Here is a 19,152-nt window from a genome sequence, read left to right as displayed (position 1 = left end):
CATCAAGCACATGGCTATAAAAGGGAGAAGTGTCTGACCTTGGGCGCGTGGGCCAGGAGAGGGTGTCGGCTTTTTGGCTTCTGACATTGCCTGCTTTACATATGCCAGTGAGCATGTTTCAGATGCTTTAGGGGTGTCCAAGGAATCAGGGGCGTGTCAGCCTGATGGTGTGTCAGAGTGTGTGAAGGAGCTCAGAACATTACTGACCTCTCCTACCTTAACACAGCTAATTGGGAATTGAGTTCTATACTCTGCTAAGAATGAGACAAGCCTCAGTTCTTTTCCCACATCTGCTGTTGCCTCAGTTTCACTGTTTAGAAAGTTAGTCTTATCCTTACTGTCTCTCCTCCCATACTTCTGAGAAATAATGAGATAATAAAGGTATAGAATACTTATATAACTTAAGGGGGCCTCATAGCTTCAGGGTAGCATTAATGTTTTTTTCTTGAATTATTTTGACTACCTGACTTCGTTTTTTTGTTTTTTTTTTGCTTTTTGGAGGGCAGTTGGGGTTAAGTTACTTGCCCAAGGTCACACGGCTATTTTTTGTGTTAAATGTCTGAGGTCGGATTTGAACTCAGGTCCTCCTGACTCCAGTGCTCTATTCATTTCACCACCTAGCTTCCCCCTCTTTGTTTTATTTAAAAACATCCTATCAAACTTAAAACTTCATAGATTTAGACCCAGAGCTAGAAAGAATTCCCAGCACCATCTGGCCTTGTTTTGCAGAAGCTTGCATTTAGGCCCAGGGAAGTCAGGTGATTTGCCCAAAGGCTCACAGGCTGTTTATTTGCTTGTTTTTTATAAATGGTATTTTATTTTTTCCAATTACATGTAAAGATAGTTTTCAACATTAATTTTTTTATACGTTCTGAGTTCTAAGTTTTTCTCCCCAAAATGACAAGCAGTCTGATATAAGCTATACATATGTGGTCATATTAAATGTATTTCCACATGTGAAAGAAGAAACAGAACAAAAAGGGAAAACCACAGGAAAAAAAATCAAAAAGTGAAAATCGAATGCTTTAGATCCATAGTTCTTTCATTGGGTGTGGGCAGCATTTTCCATCATGAGTCTTTTGGAATTATTGTTGTATTGCTGAGCAGACCAAAGGCTCACAGTTAATAAAGGTTAGAAGCAGAATTTGAACTCAGCTTCTCAGACTCCAGAATCTTTCCATTATGCCACAGTGCCTCTCCTGCATGTCTGACTCTGCCTTCATTTTGTTCCCACAGACACTCATAGAAATGTCGAGCTTGATCCGGTCACCACTGAAGAGCAGGTGCTGGAGGTGAAGGCCTACCTGTCCAAAGTGAAGGGCATCAGTGAGGTGCTGGCCCGGAGGCACATGAAGGTGGCTTTTTTTGGCAGGTGAGGCCTTGCCGTCCTCAGCCCTTTTCCTTGGTTGACCTGCTGGTCCACACTGGAACAGAGTCCCCATGGGACATACCCCCAGGGCCCACTGGGCTGTGTCGTTCGTTCTGCTTTGGCTTGGTCAGGGAGCAGGGGCAATGAGTCATTTAGCCTCAGCACCTCAGCTTACTTCATTCTTGCCGTATGTGGTTAATGGTACTGGATTTTTTAAAATATTTGATTCTGTTTCATCTTTAAACATTTATTAAGCACTTGCTGTGTACAGAGCCCAGGGCAGTAGGTGCTTGAAGGATCTAGAAAGTGTAAAGGAGACAGGATCCCTGCCCTTGGGAAGCTGACAGTCTAGTTGGGAGAATAAGAGCCCAGCACATAACAGTACACACAGTATTACCTGGTAAATGCATGAAGCATACAATAAAGCAAGACGTTATGGTGATACCATACTTGTCTAGAGTAAAGACAAGATTGTTGTGAAATGCCGTGAAAATGAGAGCATGAGCGGTGGAGGAACTTCCAGTGTGGGCTGGGGACAGATATGTCAGGCACAGGGAGCCGATGAGTCAGCAAGAGGAGCTATTTTTAAAAGGACTCAATATTCTGGGGTGTCCCAGTAGGGGGAAAGCCTCACTGGGCTGCTGTGAACTCCCAAGCATGTGGAAAACACACACTGCTGTCACCATAGACTGTAGGAAAACTCTTTATCCTTCCTTCTGGCCCCTGCCTGAATCGTCACCTGTGGGTGGTGGGAGGCTCCATGCTATTAGAGGACAGCATTGAAAACTGAAAGACATAAATGGGTGCAGGCTCAGTGTTGAATCATATTAAAATTTTTAGACCACACACACCCCTCACCCCTCCTTAATAAAACTAGAAAGGATTTGGGATTATTGAGCCTGAAAAAGAGAAGAAACTTGTGGCCCCCAAAGAGCCATTTCAGATCTAGAAGCATCCTTTGTGGGCTTCCTTGCAGCAGTCCCCAGACATACAGACAGCTCAGTCTTGTGCCAAGTCCTAACTGGGTGGCTGCTGATGGTCTTTGATCTCTTCCAGGACAAGCAATGGAAAAAGCACCGTGATCAATGCCATGCTCTGGGACAAAGTCCTCCCCTCTGGGATTGGCCACACCACCAACTGTTTCCTCCGGGTAGAGGGGACAGATGGCCAAGAGGCCTTCCTTCTCACTGAGGGCTCTGAGGAGAAGAAGAGTGTCAAGGTAATGAGGGCCCAAGGGAGCCTTGACACCTTGTGGGCCTCCTTAGGTCCTGGTCACAGCTAGCCCCTTTGTTCTGATGGTGGGCAGACCTGGAGAAGGGCCCTCTAGACTTCAGGAGGCATCCTCCCTTGCCTTCCTCCCACCCTCCCAGGAAGAACATATGAAATCTTATTTTAGACATTTCTCTCCAGAATGAAAGGGCAGTTAGACCATAGAAAATTTAGCCACCCACTCTTAATTCCTTGTGTGACCCTGGACATGTCATTGGATCTACTTTCTTTATATGAAGGACAAGTATATGCTTTTTCAGATGGTTATGGTTAGAAAGTGCTTTGGGATCTTTTTCTCATGTCATGGGTTGGAGCTGTCCCAGAATGCATGTGAATATTTATCTAAGGCTTTGTGCCTTGGTTTTCCTCAGGGAGGGAGTAACAGCAGCTGGAATCTTTAGACTTGCCTGGTGGCTTAGCATCTTGGGCAGTTTCCAGCCTGTTCATTTATGAGATGTTGGAGAATTGGAGGAGGACCCAATGTCATGATTTTCAGAAAACAGAAGAGAATGGTGCCTGTAAATTGTAGGCCCCAGGGAGTTTGACTTCAGTTCCTCAAACAGTTGTAGAATGTATCACTGAGGAGCTGCTAAGTGAGCATCTCTGCAAGGAAGGAGAGATCCAAGGGTGCATGAAGAGGCAAAGAGGGTTAGCAGAGGGGAACTGATGGTCCTGTTGTCGTTGGCCCTGGCCAGACTGGATTGTGTCCAGCTCTGGGTGCCACATTGACAATGTCCAGAACGGGCACCCATGATGGCACAGGCTGCCGTGCCCGTCCTGTGTAGGAGGGTCAGCTGAAGACACTGGCATGAGAAGGGACACAGGTGCCAGCTCTCTCTAAAAATGTGGTGGGCTGGCCCCGCACCGTCACATCAGGGGGCGCACGTTGCAGACGGGCACAGCTAGGCCTGCGGTCAGGAGATACTTCTTCACCCCCCTTAGGAGGAGGGATGGTCCCCGTCACTGTAGGTGTTGCACATTCGGCCAGGTTAGGTGGCCTCTGAGGCCCGTTCTGCCTAGGATTGTAGGGGTCTGGGATCTCACTCTGTACCACTGATCACTGATCACCTAGGAAGCAGCTCCTGAATCTTCTCTCCTTCCTTTCCCTTCCCTTCTCCCAACAGACAGTAAACCAGCTGGCCCATGCCCTTCACCAGGATGAGCTCCTAAATGCTGGCAGCCTCGTGAGTGTGATGTGGCCCAATTCCAAGTGCTCTCTTCTGAAAGATGACTTGGTGCTGATGGACAGGTGAGTGAGAACACAAGGGTGGCGGTCCCCCAGGGGAGGAGAAGACCAGTGAGACAAAGGAGGCTCGGCTGCTCAGGGTGCCCTAGCCCAGCCCGGGCTACTCCTGTCCCTTAGAACAGCACCTGGAACAGCTTTGCAGATTGACCTGCCAAAATCCATCTGCCCGCCAGCCGCCTCAGTGCGGCCACACTTGTGTGTCTCTTAGTAGTCAGTGGTAATGAGGTGTGGGGTTGTGGTTCAGCATCTCCTGAGAGGGAGTCTTCCCGTGCAGCCTGCCACCATCCGTAAGGCTCCTGCTCCTGATTCAGCGGTGACTTGGAGTCTTCTAATTCTTCCTCTCTCCATGGGGGAGGAAATGATTTTCCCCTTGCTCTCTACACAGTGATGACATGCTTTTTTCTTTTTGTGACCTTTAGCCCTGGGATTGATGTCACTACAGAACTAGACAGCTGGATCGACAAGTTCTGCCTCGACGCAGATGTGTTTGTGCTGGTGGCCAACTCAGAGTCCACGCTGATGCAGACGGTAACCCCTCCCTCCCTTCTCCTTCCCTCCCCCCACTCCCATTCAGTGGCCAGCGGTGGTGGCGGCCCCTGAGCTAGGGCTTCCTTGTTTTCAGGAGAAGCAGTTCTTCCACAAGGTGAGCGAACGCCTTTCTCGCCCCAACATCTTCATCCTCAACAACCGCTGGGACGCCTCTGCCTCAGAGCCAGAGTACATGGAAGAGGTGCGTGGTGCCCTGCCTAGCAAGAACCCTTCCCTACCTGGGAGATGTTCAGAGTGCTTTCAGATTGCCTTGTTATTGAAGGAGTGAATCCAGCCAATGCAAGGAAGCCACAGGGTTCAGGACAGCTTCCCATTCTGCTCCCCTCCCCCAGGTGGCCTACACATGGCATCCTGGAATGTCAGAGCAGATGGCACACAGACCTGATAGGGACTGTAGGTCATCTAGTCCAGCTCTGCCATCTCACAGACAAAGAAGCTGAGGGACTTGTCCAAGATCCCTCAGACAGTGAGGGTAGATGAGGAGCATGCCCTCTGCCCTCTGACTCTCTTCATGACCTGGTGTCTTCCCAAGGTTTCCATGGATATGTACAGCATGCCATTTTTATGGGGATGGTGGACACAATTAGAGTTTGGCTTACTTCATTTAGATAAAAGGAAGTCTATTTACTTACTGTACGTCCATACAAAGGAATGAATTATTGAGGAAGGGGGAGATAAAGAACAATGTTAGCAATAATTTGCTTTCTGGTTTTGGGCAAGTCTACAAATCTCTTGTTTTTCTCATGTGTAGAAATATCAGAAAAGGTGGCAGACTTGTAGTTTGCCTATCTGTGTTTGCCTCCACCCTGCTAGGTGTGGTATCTGCTCAGCGCTGGTACCGGCCAGGGCCAGGTTGGTTTTCTGGGTCAGAAGAAAGGGGTCTCATTTTTCTTGGGCTTGGGCCCCTTCCAGGTCCGGAGGCAGCACATGGAGCGCTGTACCAGCTTCCTGGTGGATGAGCTGGGTGTGGTGGATCGGGCCCAAGCTGGGGACCGCATCTTCTTTGTGTCTGCCAAGGAGGTGGTCAATGCTCGGATCCAGAAAGCCCAAGGAATGCCAGAAGGAGGTGAGGTCCTCTCCTTCATTTGTGTGGTTACGGGGCAGCCAAGAAATCTAACAAGGCGCAGTCAGCTTGGTGATGGAGAAGGCAAGAGGAGTGAGGTGGTGGGTGTGACTGACTCATGCCAGCTGCTTCATCTTGGTCCTTCTAATACTGGGCACTTCCCCTAGGAGGCGCTCTGGCCGAAGGGTTTCAAGTGAGAATGTTTGAGTTTCAGAACTTTGAGCGGAGATTTGAGGTGAGCCCTCCCCCGTCCTCCCCCGTCCTTCCCTGTCCTTCCCTGCCCTCCCAGCAGCACGTGCCTCAGAGGGCCCTTCCCTCCTAGGAGTGCATCTCACAGTCAGCCGTGAAGACCAAGTTTGAGCAGCACACCGTCCGAGCCAAGCAGATGGTGGAGGACGCCCGCCTCATCATGGATTCTCTGCACATTGCGGCCCAGGAGCAACGGTGAGGACGGGGAGGAAATCCAGAGCCTGCCTCAGTGGCTTGGGAAGAGGAGGGGGGAGGGACCGCATCCTCATCTGTCCTCCAGGGCTGAGATGGCTTCAGCTGATCTCACCTCCATTACTGGGGTGGTCATGTTTGTTATTCTCCTCAATTAGCTTACCCAGCTCCATGCCAGCTTATCTTTGTCTTCCCATGCATCTCTGAGTTCTGTTTATTCTTCATTTTTAAAGCATAATGAATAATATTCCGACATGTTTATATCCCAGTTTGTTCAGCTACTACCCAGTTAATGGACAACTTTGTTTCTCGGTTTTTTCCTACCATATAAATTCTTGCTGGGGATGTTTTGGTATTTATCAGGTCTTTCTGTCTCAGACATATTTGGGATATGTGCTCATGGGTGGGAATGCTGAGTCAAAGACTGCAAACAGTTTATTCCGTTTTCTTGCATCATTCCAAATTGTTTTCCAGACTAGGTGGACAAATTCACAGCTCCACCAATATCATATTAGTGGGCCTGTTTTCCCACAGTCTCTCCAGCATTGACTGTTCCATCATTTTATTATTTTTTCAACTGAATAATAGAATTTTAGAGATTAAATTCTTCTAAATGGTTACTGAGTACCTACTCTATGCACATTGTAGAACAGACCCCAGTGATCATCTGTTCTGTCTGCCTTATTTTATAGGAAACTGAGGTCCCTGGAGCAAGTGACATGCCTAAGGTCACTAGTTATTTTGAGAGTTGAGACACTGCTGAGTCTTGTGAGCCTGATTCCATTGCTTTTTAACTATACTATATCAAACCTTCTCTCGAAATTCCTGGAGAGCATTAATTTGTAGGTTTGAAACTCTTACCTGCTATCCTCAGCAATTGGGAGGTGGTCCATTTTAAAAACATGCCTCACAAAGTCAGCCAAGCCCTCACCTACCACGTGGCCAGCACAACAGACTAGCTGTAAACCTCTTTTGTGACTCTTGCCCACCTGACTGACCCTCAGCATCTCTTTGGTGCCACGTAGGCACTAATCGTAGGCATGCTTTCCCACTATTGAGGAAGCTGGTGGCAATGGGTAAAGCACTGGGCCTAGAGTCAGGAAGATGGTGAGTTCAAATGTGCCCTCAGATTTTCACCAACTGGGTGACCCTGGGCAAGTCACTTAATTTCTGTTTGCTTCAGTTTCCTCAGCTCTAAAGTGGGGATAATAAGAGCACCTCCCTCCCAGGGATGTCGTGAGGATCAAATGAGAATTTTTCTAAAGGTCTTATCATAGTGCTTGGTACGTAGTAGGTGCTTCATAAATTCTTGTTCCCTTCCTTCTTCCCTTTCCTGTCTTTATACTTCTGATGTAGGATTTGCGAGTCCTGTAGGCTAATATATCTTAACTTGCTCATTTGTTCTTCAGAATGAGTAGGGCAGTGAACTGTAAGAACTCCCAAATTCCTAATATTCCCGTTTTGCTCCGTTCAACTCGTGGAAGTTGGTTTTCTAATTGACACCTTCTTTCTCTAGAGTTTACTGTCAGGAAACACGAGAAGAGAGACAGGAGAGGCTTGGATTCATTGACAAGCAATTAGAACTCCTAACTCAAGACTTCAGAATTAGAATTAAGCAAATCACAGAGGAGGTGGAAAGACAGGTGAGCACTGACTATGTCTTAGAGCAGTGAGGTCAAACTCAGAGAGAAGTGGGGTCCCTGATGCACACGAGGACCCCTGACTGCCATGTAGTAACTCAGCTTTAACATGTGATTTGTTTGGTTTGGGGGGGGCGGGGGGGGGGCTTTGTTTGTTTGATTGTTTGCTTTTGGAGGGGGGAAGGCAGGGTAATTAGGGTTAAGTGACTTGCCCAAGGTCACACAGCTAGTAAATGTTAAGTGTCTGAGGCCTGAACTCAGGTCCTCCTGACTCCAGAGCCGGTGCTCTATTCACTGTGCCACTTAGCCGCCCCTTAACATGTAATGTTATCGATGTTTTGTACTATTTTATTCAATTCTATATTTCCCAGTTGCATTTTAGTTTGACGTGGGTCTTAGGCACTTTTGGCCCGCGTTGGCGAAGACAGGACAAAGCTCCTCATACAGCCAGCCTCTGCTGCCATCTGCTTGGGCTTGGGCTCCGGCTCCGAGGTTCTTTGGCCCTGTGATCTCAGGCAGGTCGTTTCTCCTCATCTACAGACTGAGAGGCGGGTGGAGGAGCAGCTCTCCAGAGCCCTTCTTCTGTCCCTCAAACTTTAGGACGCTTAGGTTGTGAGCTGACTGTGGGTGGGTCCAGCTTGGCGAGCCATAAGAGCTCCCCTAGCGCTGTAGGAACAGACATGGCATTAGCAGGTTTGAGTTGCCTTTGTTTCCTGTAGGTGTCTAATGCAATGGCTGAAGAGATCAGGCGCCTCTCCGTGCTGGTCGATGAATACCAGATGGACTTTCACCCCTCTCCAGTGGTTCTCAAGGTTTATAAGAATGTGAGTCATTAAGCACTGCAGTTTCCCAGCCTCCTGATGTGCTCGGTGGCCGCCCATGGGACCCTTGGTGCCTCCCAGTGGCTCAGTGCCCGCTGCTGGGGCGGCTCCTCAGGCCTAAGTCTGAGGCTGTGTCCAGTTTCTTAAGTCATTGGGAGGCTAGGAGGGTGGGAGCATGGCTTCCCAGAAATGGCCTCTACAGACTCCAGGCACGTTTGGGTTTGACTAAGAAACTCCCTCCTTAGGGACATCTTTGTCAGTCATGATAATAATAGCGTTTGTAGACGCTTTAAAGGTTGCCAAGTGCTTGATATGCCTTAACTTGTATGACCCTCATGAGGACCCCTTGGCTTCCCTTGTAGGAGTTACATCACCACATTGAGGAGGGGCTGGGCCGCAACCTGTCTGACCGCTGCTCCAATGCCATCACTGGGGCCCTGAAGAACATGCAGCAGGACATGATAGGTGGGTGTCCCCACAGATCTGGGGAGAAGAGAGGCCAGGCTGCCCTCAGGCTCCAGTCCAAGGGTGCTGTGTGACTCTGTGCACCTTTTTACCTGTGCTACTTTCCTCCTAACCCAGTGAGAGATCCCCATGTTACAGATAGAGAGCTGGCCTAACTGACTGAGGAAAGCATGGGGCTGGCACCTTGTTAACACCTTGGGACTCCTAAAGGCTGGCTCTCTGGCCTCTGCTAACAAAATCACCTCATGTGAAAGACCATTGTCGAATAGTTTGCTTCAACCTTGAGTTTATATCCAGCTCTAGACACACCAGTTGCCGTGGAAACACATTAAGAGTTGTGTAAATACAGGTGAGTCATTTGTACTCAGCCTCCACTGCCCTGGAAGAGTGGTGTTTATACACTGCCTCCCACCAGCATGGGTTTGCTTCTAACGCTTCTCCTTGGTCTTTGAGTTGCTACATCGAAAAAAAGTGTTAATCTTCCTTGTCCAGCCTCCTGGTAATGATCTCTGTGCTTAGCTCATCTGGTCCACAGGTCAGACAGTCAGACAGGGTCCGCCCCTGGGCCCACGCAGATCTCCCTGGCCTAGCACGTCCATACCACCATGTGGGTGTGCAGGAGGGTTTCAGTGGAGAGCAGTTAACTCATGGGCTGTTAGGGTGACCGTGAAAGTGATTGGGATAGAATATACCTCTGCAAGTGGACAAAGGCATTATCTATTTTTGTTTGTTTTTTGGAGGGGAGAAGGCAGGGCCATTGGGGTTAAATGACTTGCCCAAGGTCACACGGCTAGTGTCAAGTGTCTGAGGCAGGATTTGAACTCAGGTCCTCCTGACTCCAGGGCTGGTGCTCTATTCACTGTGTCACCTAGCCACCCCAAAGACATCATCTTTAAGTGAGAAAGCTGAGTAGAAATATATAATAATGGCCATGCTATCTCTATATATATTTCTATTGCTTTCAGGTTTACAAGGCACTCTATGTGTTATCATCCCATTTGACTGTCACAACAAAACTGAAAAGCAGGTGCTTTTAACTGCTGCTCAGAGATGTTGAGTGATTTACCGAGGTCGCCCACCTAATGGCTGAGGCAGGATTTGAACTCAGGACCTCTTGATTCCAAGTCCAACATTCTCTCCATTGGGCCCCCTAGTTGCCTTATAATAATGGAAGTATTAGGTGAATTTAAATAGCATCGGAGCATCCTGAAAATATTCTAATACAGAATCCGCTGCCAAATCCTGTCTGCCTTTCTTTGGATTAGCTCAGAAATTCCTTTGGCTCATGGCACCAGCAGAATGTCAAATTTTCTTTTCATAGCTATTTGAAATAGTTATGGTGGCTGCCATTTGCCTCATATAGCATCAGTCTCAGAGGGTTCTCATTTGGTGTATTCCAACTCTTTTCTTCCTGTTTCTGTTCTGTGCCAGATGGCTTGAGACCTCTCCTTCCCGTCGCCCTGCGGGGTCAGATAGACATGCTGGTCCCACGACAGTGCTTTTCGCTTAGCTATGACCTGAACTGTGACAAACTCTGTGCTGACTTTCAGGAAGACATTGAGTTCCACTTTTCTCTTGGATGGACTATGCTTGTGAATAGGTTTCTGGGACCAAAGAACAGCCGCCGGGCTTTGATGGGCTATAACGATCAGGTAAGAAACCTTCCCACATGCAGACCCCTTGATTGGGAAGGAGATGTGAGGACGCCCCTCACCTTATAGAACCTGAGTCAGAAAGGCTGTCAGTGGGCATGACGGCCAGCTCTGCAGCTTATCCAGCAAGTGTCCTGCGGCCTCCCTTGGGCCCTCTGCTGAGGAGGTGCCCTTCCACCCCTTTGGCACATACAGGTACCACCCACGCTGCTCTCTCCTGGCCTTCAGCCTCCTCCAGTTGTCTAGCTCACCTTCTTCCTGATCCTTTTAAACCTCTTCTCTTGCCCAGTCTTCATTTGCAGTTGAACTCACACTTACCCCATCCTTCCACTAGTGTTGGGAAACCCATTCTGGAGTTAGGAGGGATTTCACTGAGGTGTGGACACTGGGGTTAGAGGTCACTTTGCCCTTTTTCCTTTCTCTCTGTCTAGATTCAGCGTCCCATACCTTTAACTCCAGCAAACCCTAGCATGCCTCCCTTGCCTCAGAACTCTCTCTCCCAGGAAGAGCTCATGGTTTCAATGGTCACTGGCTTGGCCTCCCTGACCTCCAGAACCTCTATGGGGATCCTCGTTGTTGGAGGAGTGGTGAGTAGGGGAGTGGGAGGGGTGGAGGGGAGTGGGAGACAGTGCTCTTGGACCACTACTGTTGACCAGCCGACCAACCATATACTATAACCAGTTACAGAGAAGGTCTCCAGGTGCCACTGTTCAGCTCCCTGAATGCCCCTTGTGGTGGAATTCTTTGGTAATGAATATCTGCCAGAAATCAGACCTTCAGAGATGAAATAGAGCCATTGAGGTCCATCTTCTCTGACGGACTAGCAAAAATGAAGCAGTGCTTCAGCCCCAGCTGGGGAAAGAAGCAGGTGTGAGGAATGCCAGTCAGGGCCTGGTCCTTGTCTCTCTTCATACCCGTGGCTGCACTGGCTGATTGGGCCAAAGCAAGGCCAGCGGGAGGAACTTAACCACAGACACTGACCAGGCCCTGCCTCAAGCTTCAGCTCATCGTTTCATCCTCATAGAATTTTTCATAACAGTTCATTTCTTTAAGGCGTCGGGCTTTTTTCTCATCAGACTCTTGGCTCTTGTTTCTGCATTTCCCACCCAATCCAATCAGTACCTCCACAGCCCCTGGCCCATATGACCCTCTCTCATGGCCACAGGTCTCCTCTCACAGCCATGCCCTGGGTCAGGCCCAATCTGCTCCTGGACTACACCATAGACCCTTTTAGAAATTTTTTATTGATTCCTTTTATTTTTACAACACCCAACTTTCTCCTGGTATCCCTCCCATCTCCTGCCAAGGAGCTATCCCATATAGCAAAGAATATTTTTTAAAAGGAAATGAGGAAGAGAAAACCCCCCAGCACAATAGGTCGTTACATCAAAACAGACTGAAAAGATACGCAGTGTTCCATTTCTGCAGGGGTGGGAGTGGGAGTGTGGAGGAGCTGTCCTCTCTTCTTTGGGGTCGCGGTGGTTCTGTGTTCTTCTGCAGTGTTTGCCTTCCCCTGGTATGCTTACCGTGTAGATTGTTTCCTTGCCACCGCAGCTTCAGCCTGTCCAGGCTGCCTCACCCACATCATGTCTTGGAACCCAGCCATCTTCCGTCACATTCGTGGGCCTTTCGTGTGGTTGACCTTTCTCCAGGAGGTGGGCTGCCGCTCTGGGTAGAGGTCTTTGCAGGGACTTTATTCTTGTCGATGTTGCACATGGGATGTGTGCCTGGTGGTGAAATCTGGGTCCCAGGATGTGGATGTTTTAGTCACTTCATCAGAGTGAAGGACTGTTCCGAGTCACGGCTCTGCCCTATGGGACAGCTAGGTGGTGCAGTGAATAGAGCACTGGCCCTGGAGTCAGGAGGACCTGAGTTCAAATTTGGCCTCAGACACTTGACACACTTACTAGCTGTATGATCTTGGGCAAGTCACTTAACCCTAATGGCCTTGCCTTTCCCCCTCCAAAAAAAATTGTGATTTATTTAGCATTCTTCTTAATTGGTCTTTGTGCTTTCAGCCTCTGCTTTTTTCAGTCTACCACTCCCCGCATTACTACCAAAAGAATTTTTCTAAAGCTTGGTTTTGACCAATCTTTAGTGGTTCCTTCTTGCCTCCAGGATAAAGTAAATGGAAATTCCTCAGTTTGGTGTTTCAAGCCCTGCATATTTCTGTTGCTGGCTGACCCTTCCACACTTCCTTCATGTACTTGGCTCAGTCAAGCTGGCCCACCTGCTCTCCCCTGACGTTGGTAATCATCTCCTTTGTCCAGGCCTTTGCCCATGTACCTGAAATTGCTCTCTCCTCACTTGCACCTCTTGGCACCCTCCTTTGCTTACTTCATGACTCAGTCTTGCTGCCTCCTCCTACACAAGACTCTTCCCTGATGTCCCTGGCTCAGTATTTTCTCCTTCCCTACCAAATTTAACCCCACCAAGGCAGAGAAGATTTCATTTTTCACTTTCTACATTCAGGTCATTCCCTTTCAGTACTGGGTACCTAGTAAGTATTTGCCAAATTGCTCAATTGAGTCCTGGGAGGTAGGCAGTCTTATTCGTCTCTTCCTCTCATAGATAAGGGCAGCATGAGAAGTAAACTGCCCACACAACCAGCAAGAAGGTAGGTCAGGCAGGGATTTGAAGCTGCTTTCTCTGATTCTAAATCCAGGGCTCTTTGGACCATACCAGACCATCTCCATCCTTCAGGCACAAGTCCCTCTCTTTGCCCACTCTGGTGTCTGGCACAGCAGATAAAGCCAACATCTGGCCCCATTCCTGTTCTCTATGAGCTGGCATTCTGAGGATACAGACTAATTGCAGGGATTTGGTAAAGGAGCTCTCAGCTCTCCTTTTCCCTCTAATGCCTTATAGAGGAGGCCCAGGCAGGACCATGTGGTGAGTGGATGACTGTGTTTGGATGGGGCAGGTCACCCTGGCCAGACTCCTTCACTTCTCTGTGGAACAAGGCTGGGGCAGGAGGTTCTCAAAATTGCCTCCAGCCCCAGGTCTGCCGGTGAGGCTCTTACTACTGTTCAGGATCCACTTTGACAGAACCACCCATCAGCTGCATTGTGCAGCACAGATCTGTGTTGTAGTGGTATCCTCCAAGTAGGATTTCATATATCAGCAGTCATTCCTGCCAGGCATGGCACCTTCATTTTTTGTGGTTTCCGGCAGAACTAGGTTCTTGGCTGACTGGTCAAGCCCTGACCTTGTCTTCTAAGAATACTTGAAGTTGTGTGTAGGATTGTCTCCAAAACTCAGGTGTCCCCTTTTATCTGAAAGTCCTGGGGTTAGGGGTGGTAGGGTAACAGTAGCTTTGGGTGTCAGACACTCCCTTTCTTGCTGCCCTCAGCATGGGCGAGGCAGAGATGAAGAAGACAGGGTCCTTGCCCTCATGGGAAGCCTTCAGCCAAGTGGCCCCTTTTCCTTCCCCAGAGTTTTGACTTTGTTTCCCTTCTCCAGAGGTGAGTCTGCTGACTCTGCACAGGGCTCTGGGCTTGGGCTCAGCAGTGTGACCTCTCTCCATCCCCATTTCCTCATCTCTAAATGAAAAGGCCTCTCGGGTCCCTTCTAGCTCTGTTTCTGTGTCCTCTAGATCCTTGAATCTAGTCATGTTGATAGTACCTAGCATTTATATAGTGTCTTCTCCATGCTGGGCACTGTGCTAAGCACTTTGCATGTATTATTGATCCTCACCACTGGTGAGGATTATAGATCCTCAGCCCTGGGAGGGGGGCACTTAGTGCAGTCGAGGAAACTGAAGCAGATACGAGTGACTTGCATTAAGTCTCTAAGACAGGATTTGAACTCGGGTCTTTTGACCCCATGTAGCGGCAAGCACCCCAAATGTCCTCAGGGTGGCTTCCCATACAGGTTCTTGGATCTGCTTTGATAAAGGAAAGCAACTCAAAATGGGTTAACAAGCTTACTTTAATCAGTCAGACCATATATCGTTTACCTTGTTCAGGGGAAAAAGGTCAGCACCCTAAACTTCAAAGTATACAGGCATAATTATCAAGACAGAAACAGATCAAGTGGACAGATTTCAAACTGTCCAACCATTACATCCATACCCAATCAACATCTGGGTTTTTCAAAGCCGGGGGGGCCCTGGACAACGGCTTCCCAGAATACAGATCAAATCACAGAACACTTCTCAAAGTGAGCCCCCAAAACAAAGCCTCACATCAGGGCTTATATAGCCTTCTCCTGGCTCAGAGAATGTAACAACCTTTTGGACCCACTGGCCAATCAAAAAGTATCTACTGAAAAACAAGCCTCCCACCCCAGGCTTCAGGTGCACTTTAGCCTAGGGGCAGGGAAGATCTTCCAAATTTGCATTCCCATTACACCCCAGCTGTCTAGAAATCTAGAAATAAAGCAGAAGCCTCCTTGAGATAAACCAAAGCCCTCCTGTCCCTGTTTAACATGGAATTTGGCCAAGCTTGGGCACCTGGTTTCCCACCCCCCTCCCCCCAGGCTGTTAGTGGCAGAGTGACCACAGCTGGCCTGACACACTGGCAGAGGTCCAGTTGAGAAGCCGATACTGACCTGTGTCGTTAGCTCCATTGGTGGTCATAGTGACCCAGAGATGTGGAGGAAGATGTTGTGAGGGGTGGGTGCAGTGCATTCCGAGAAAATCCGAGCAGACATTATTGAGTATGTGTTGTGTGTGAGACACTGGCCTGGCATTCCATCAACAACTCGCCCCTATCCTGCTGGTGCTGACAGTGTGGTTGAGGGGTGGGGCATGAAGGGCACACAAGTGACTGGGCAGAGTTTGGAAACTGTGTGGGTCCTCTGCCATGGCCTGTGAGGTTCCCAGGATGCCAGGCAAGGGGTTCTCTGGGGCTTCCAGCCTGCCCTTTCTCCTCTCCCCAGTCAGCATTTCCTCCAGCTCTGCCATACATGTTTTATGTAGGACTTGTTCGTCCATTCATTCTCTGTTCAGGGTACTGCAGCCCGGAAGAGTGTTTAGAGAGGACATCTTGGGAGGGGGCATTCACATTTCAGTAGGAAGAATCATCCTAAGAAAAGGTTGTATGGACTAAGTGTGTTTCTGGATAGCACTTTGGGGTATAGTCAAGCCCAGGATGAGGAATTCAGCAGTCAGGGTTCTGGTATGGACCTCCTTGAAATCGCTGAGTCCTCGAGCATGTCATGTTAACATCTTGTTGCCTCAGTTTCCTCATCTGTAAAAATGTTAGGGTTGGGCTGGGTGACCACTAAAGTCCCTTCCAACCCATAGAATCCTGTGATCCTTGGGACAGGCACCTTATTGGAGAGTGATCACAATACTTGCCTCACCTGCATCCTTAGCACTGTTTGTTTGTTTTTTCTTTTTTGCCTTTTTTGGAGGGCACTTGGGGTTGAGTAACTTGCCCAAGGTTACACGGCTAGTTTTTTTGTGTGGGTGTTAAGTGTCTGAGGCTGGAACCGAACTTGGGTCCTCCTGACTCCGGGGCCGGCGCTTTACTCACTGCACCACCTAGCCACCCCCCGCCCTTAGCATTGTTGTGAGACTCTGGTGTGCAAACCCTTTGGAAGTGATGGGGACTCAATGGCGTGGTATCAAGTGCTCTGTAAAGCTGCTCCCAGCTCTGCTTTTGTGAATGTGGCCTTTAGGGGAGGCCTTGAGGAGAGCAGGGCAGCAGGTGGCAACACTGTGCCTCCTGCCTGCTGGGACCCTGTGGCCAACCCTGTGACAGAGCAGGGCCTGAGGGGCAGCACTGGAGCACAGCAAACAGTGCGTGTAGGCTTCAGTTTGGTTTTCTTTTTTCCCCAACAGATGGAGTTGGGGAGAGAAAATTGATTTTGTTCTTTGAAAAAAAATTAAATCTTCAAAACTGATGCCTGGCCATCATGTAATTCTTCCTATTCTACAAAGTCCTTTTACTCCATCAAACCTTCTCCCACAGTGTTATGGTTGGTTCTCTTAATTTTATATATGAAAATGGCTCAGCCATGTGACTTGCACAAGGTCACACAGATGGTAAATGGCAAAGTCAAAGCTTGGGTCCTCAGACGTCAAGTTCACTACTTCCCTTTTTAAAAAAATGTTTGATAGTTTTTGTTTTACATCACTAGATTTCTCCCAGCGTTGCTGCCCTCCCATAGTCATCCAGTATGATAATGAATTGCTTAAATAGGAAGGGGAAACCAAATTAGCCAAAGCACATGGCATTATCAGGGCTGAGGAGAGGTGCAGAGGTAGCCGGGGCCATCTCCACCCACCAAGGAAGGCGAGAGCCTGTCCTCTGCCTCTTCTGAGGGGCCAGGCTTCTGACAGTGCCATCTGAAGCTGGTGGGTGCTTCTCTGCACTCATGCTCTAGTGGTCATGTAGATGAGTCTCCGCTTTTCCAGCTCATCACACATCCTTTCTTACCTCCCATGCCTGTTGCCCTGTCTCACCCTCCCCCATTCAGTGGGCATCCACTGTATTTCCAGGTCTTTGTTACCCCGAAAGGTACTACTTGGTGCTTTCCTGTTGCCCCCGGGTCATAGCTGCCGGCCAGCTGTTGTCGGCATGCCCAGCTTCTGGTTCCAGCTGGTGACCTGGTCTGCCTTTGCAGGTCTGGAAGGCAGTGGGCTGGAGGCTGATTGCCCTTTCCTTGGGGCTCTATGGCCTCCTCTACGTCTACGAGCGTGTGACGTGGACCACCAGGGCCAAGGAGAGGGCCTTCAAGCGCCAGTTCGTGGAGTACGCCAGCGAGAAGCTGCAGCTCATCATCAGCTACACGGGCTCCAACTGCAGCCACCAGGTGCAGCAGTAAGTGATCCTCCTCCCCTTGAGATCCTGGGCCAGGCTCCAGAGTCCTTGCTCTGAGACGGCCCAGCAGCGCCCCGACCCTGAAGCTAAAGTGGCACATCCCCTCCAGTGGGCACCTTCTTACTCAGAGGAGCAGGGCTAGCCAGGGGAACGCCCTGCCCAAGGGCACAGGACAGGGGGAAGGATTGAGCCTGCTAGTTTCTTCTCCAAACCTTTTCACCAATATTTGAGCACCACAACTTCTGAGCAGATCAGTAAGTGGCTGAGATTTCTCTGGATCTGAGCAAAATCTGAAAAAGCTCTTTCTCTCTTTCAGAGTTCTTTGGCTTTGAAGAATGGGGCATAAAAATTTGCTGATGACTTCCCATGGCAGAAAAATTATATAGGCATAATTCTCTTAGATTAGATCTGACATCAGCAATGCAGTTAGACGCTGTGTGAGATGTTGAGGGCGAAGAGCCGGAAGCACGTGTTGGGTGCTGACTGCCCTGGGTGTGGGCCTTGAAGGTGCTCAGGCTCTCTGGTGTCCGGCCTTCCCCTTCGGTGCTCACCATCACTTAGCTCCAATGTCTGTGCTTCCTAATGACCCAGCCTGTCCCTCCAGGGAGCTGTCTGGGACCTTTGCTCACCTGTGTCAGCAAGTGGATGTGACTCGGGAGACGTTGGAGCAGGAGATCGCTGTCCTGAATAAAAAAATTGAGGTTCTCGATTCATTGCAGAGCAAAGCCAAACTCCTCAGGTAAGCGTGCTGCGGCCTGGTGGCCCCTGGGAAGCCTGCTGGCAGGATTATCTCTTCCCAGAGCAGAAGGTCCTGACCCACTCGCTAGTCACCCTACAGGGGCAGCCAGGAAGTCCAGGTGTCAGCCCAGAGCAGGGGGCTAAGGTCCAGGAAGCCCTGGTTCTAACTGTAGCTCTGGTTAATTAGCATTGTCACCAGGCAAGTCCCACAGCACTCTGCACCTTGGCTGCTTCATTTGTAACAGCTGGATGCTACCCACCCAGCCCTTCTCACTGGGGAGTTAGAAGGATCCAACAAGATGCATTTGAATGTATTAAGAACATTATCATTGAGAATTCGGATCTCAGCCTTTGTATATAACCATCCAGCTTCTCAGGGTTATTTTGAGGATCAAACAAGGTGATCTACACAGAGTGCTTTTCAGACTTCCCCATGCCATAGAAATGCTGGGTACTATTATGACAATGATCAGAAAAAGCCAGCACAGACACTGGGAAACGGAGACCCACAGAGGGGCCAAGGACTTAGCTGGAGAGATTGTGTAGGATTGCTGGGGGTTTCCTTGGCTTTCTGACTCCCCAGTTCAGCCTCTTTCCACCACTCCACTGCCTCCTGGTTCCCCTTCTGGAGTTTCATCAGACAGACCTTCCATTTCTCTGGCTTTGCCAAAGTGCTGTGCCTTCCCTTTAGCCGGTAGTGGTCAGATACAGAAGTGTCCCTCGACACCAGGACTGACAAAAGACAGTCTCACAAGGGACCCATTTCAGCAGATGGTCCTTGTCTCCTGAGCTGGGGATCACCCAGCTCCTGCAGGGCCAGAGATCCGCCATTTTGGCTTATTTGTACATGACCTTCATGAACTCTGTGATCTAGCGACAAGGGACTGCTTGACTCTCATCTCTAGAGGCAGCAGCATATGAGTGGACATCCATGCCAAAATACCCCTTCATTTCTGCCCTGTTTTAGTCCTTATCTTCCTGGAGAGCACAGCTTGGTTAGGGGCTGTATCTTCTGAGAAAACTCCCCAGGCCTCTGTATGCACGTGCACGTATGCACATGTACACACACACGCACACACACACACTCTCTCTCTCTCTCTCTCTCTCTCTCTCTCTCTCTCTCTCTCTC

General features: G+C 49.3%; 1 protein-coding gene across 2 annotated transcripts in view; it reads left to right on the top strand.

Moving 5' to 3' along the window:
- Positions 1-19,152, top strand: part of MFN2 (mitofusin 2) — a 31,028-nt gene that overhangs the window by 9,068 nt on the left and 2,808 nt on the right. For both annotated transcript variants that reach the window (XM_069079074.1, XM_069079075.1), the window contains 15 exons: positions 1,237-1,372; positions 2,426-2,588; positions 3,763-3,887; positions 4,304-4,412; positions 4,507-4,614; positions 5,346-5,499; positions 5,664-5,731; positions 5,819-5,940; positions 7,454-7,580; positions 8,297-8,401; positions 8,761-8,863; positions 10,295-10,515; positions 10,947-11,102; positions 17,089-17,285; positions 17,890-18,024. In XM_069079074.1, coding sequence (XP_068935175.1) covers positions 1,237-1,372; positions 2,426-2,588; positions 3,763-3,887; positions 4,304-4,412; positions 4,507-4,614; positions 5,346-5,499; positions 5,664-5,731; positions 5,819-5,940; positions 7,454-7,580; positions 8,297-8,401; positions 8,761-8,863; positions 10,295-10,515; positions 10,947-11,102; positions 17,089-17,285; positions 17,890-18,024 — 2,029 coding nt within the window. The remainder of the gene's footprint in view (positions 1-1,236; positions 1,373-2,425; positions 2,589-3,762; positions 3,888-4,303; positions 4,413-4,506; positions 4,615-5,345; positions 5,500-5,663; positions 5,732-5,818; positions 5,941-7,453; positions 7,581-8,296; positions 8,402-8,760; positions 8,864-10,294; positions 10,516-10,946; positions 11,103-17,088; positions 17,286-17,889; positions 18,025-19,152) is intronic.

This window comes from Petaurus breviceps, unplaced genomic scaffold (assembly GCF_028583685.1).
Source record: "Petaurus breviceps papuanus isolate PSGF00001 unplaced genomic scaffold, PetGlider_PUasm1.0 91041, whole genome shotgun sequence".
NCBI classification, from domain to species: Eukaryota; Metazoa; Chordata; class Mammalia; order Diprotodontia; family Petauridae; genus Petaurus; species Petaurus breviceps.
This window is presented reverse-complemented; position numbering and strand designations above follow the sequence as displayed.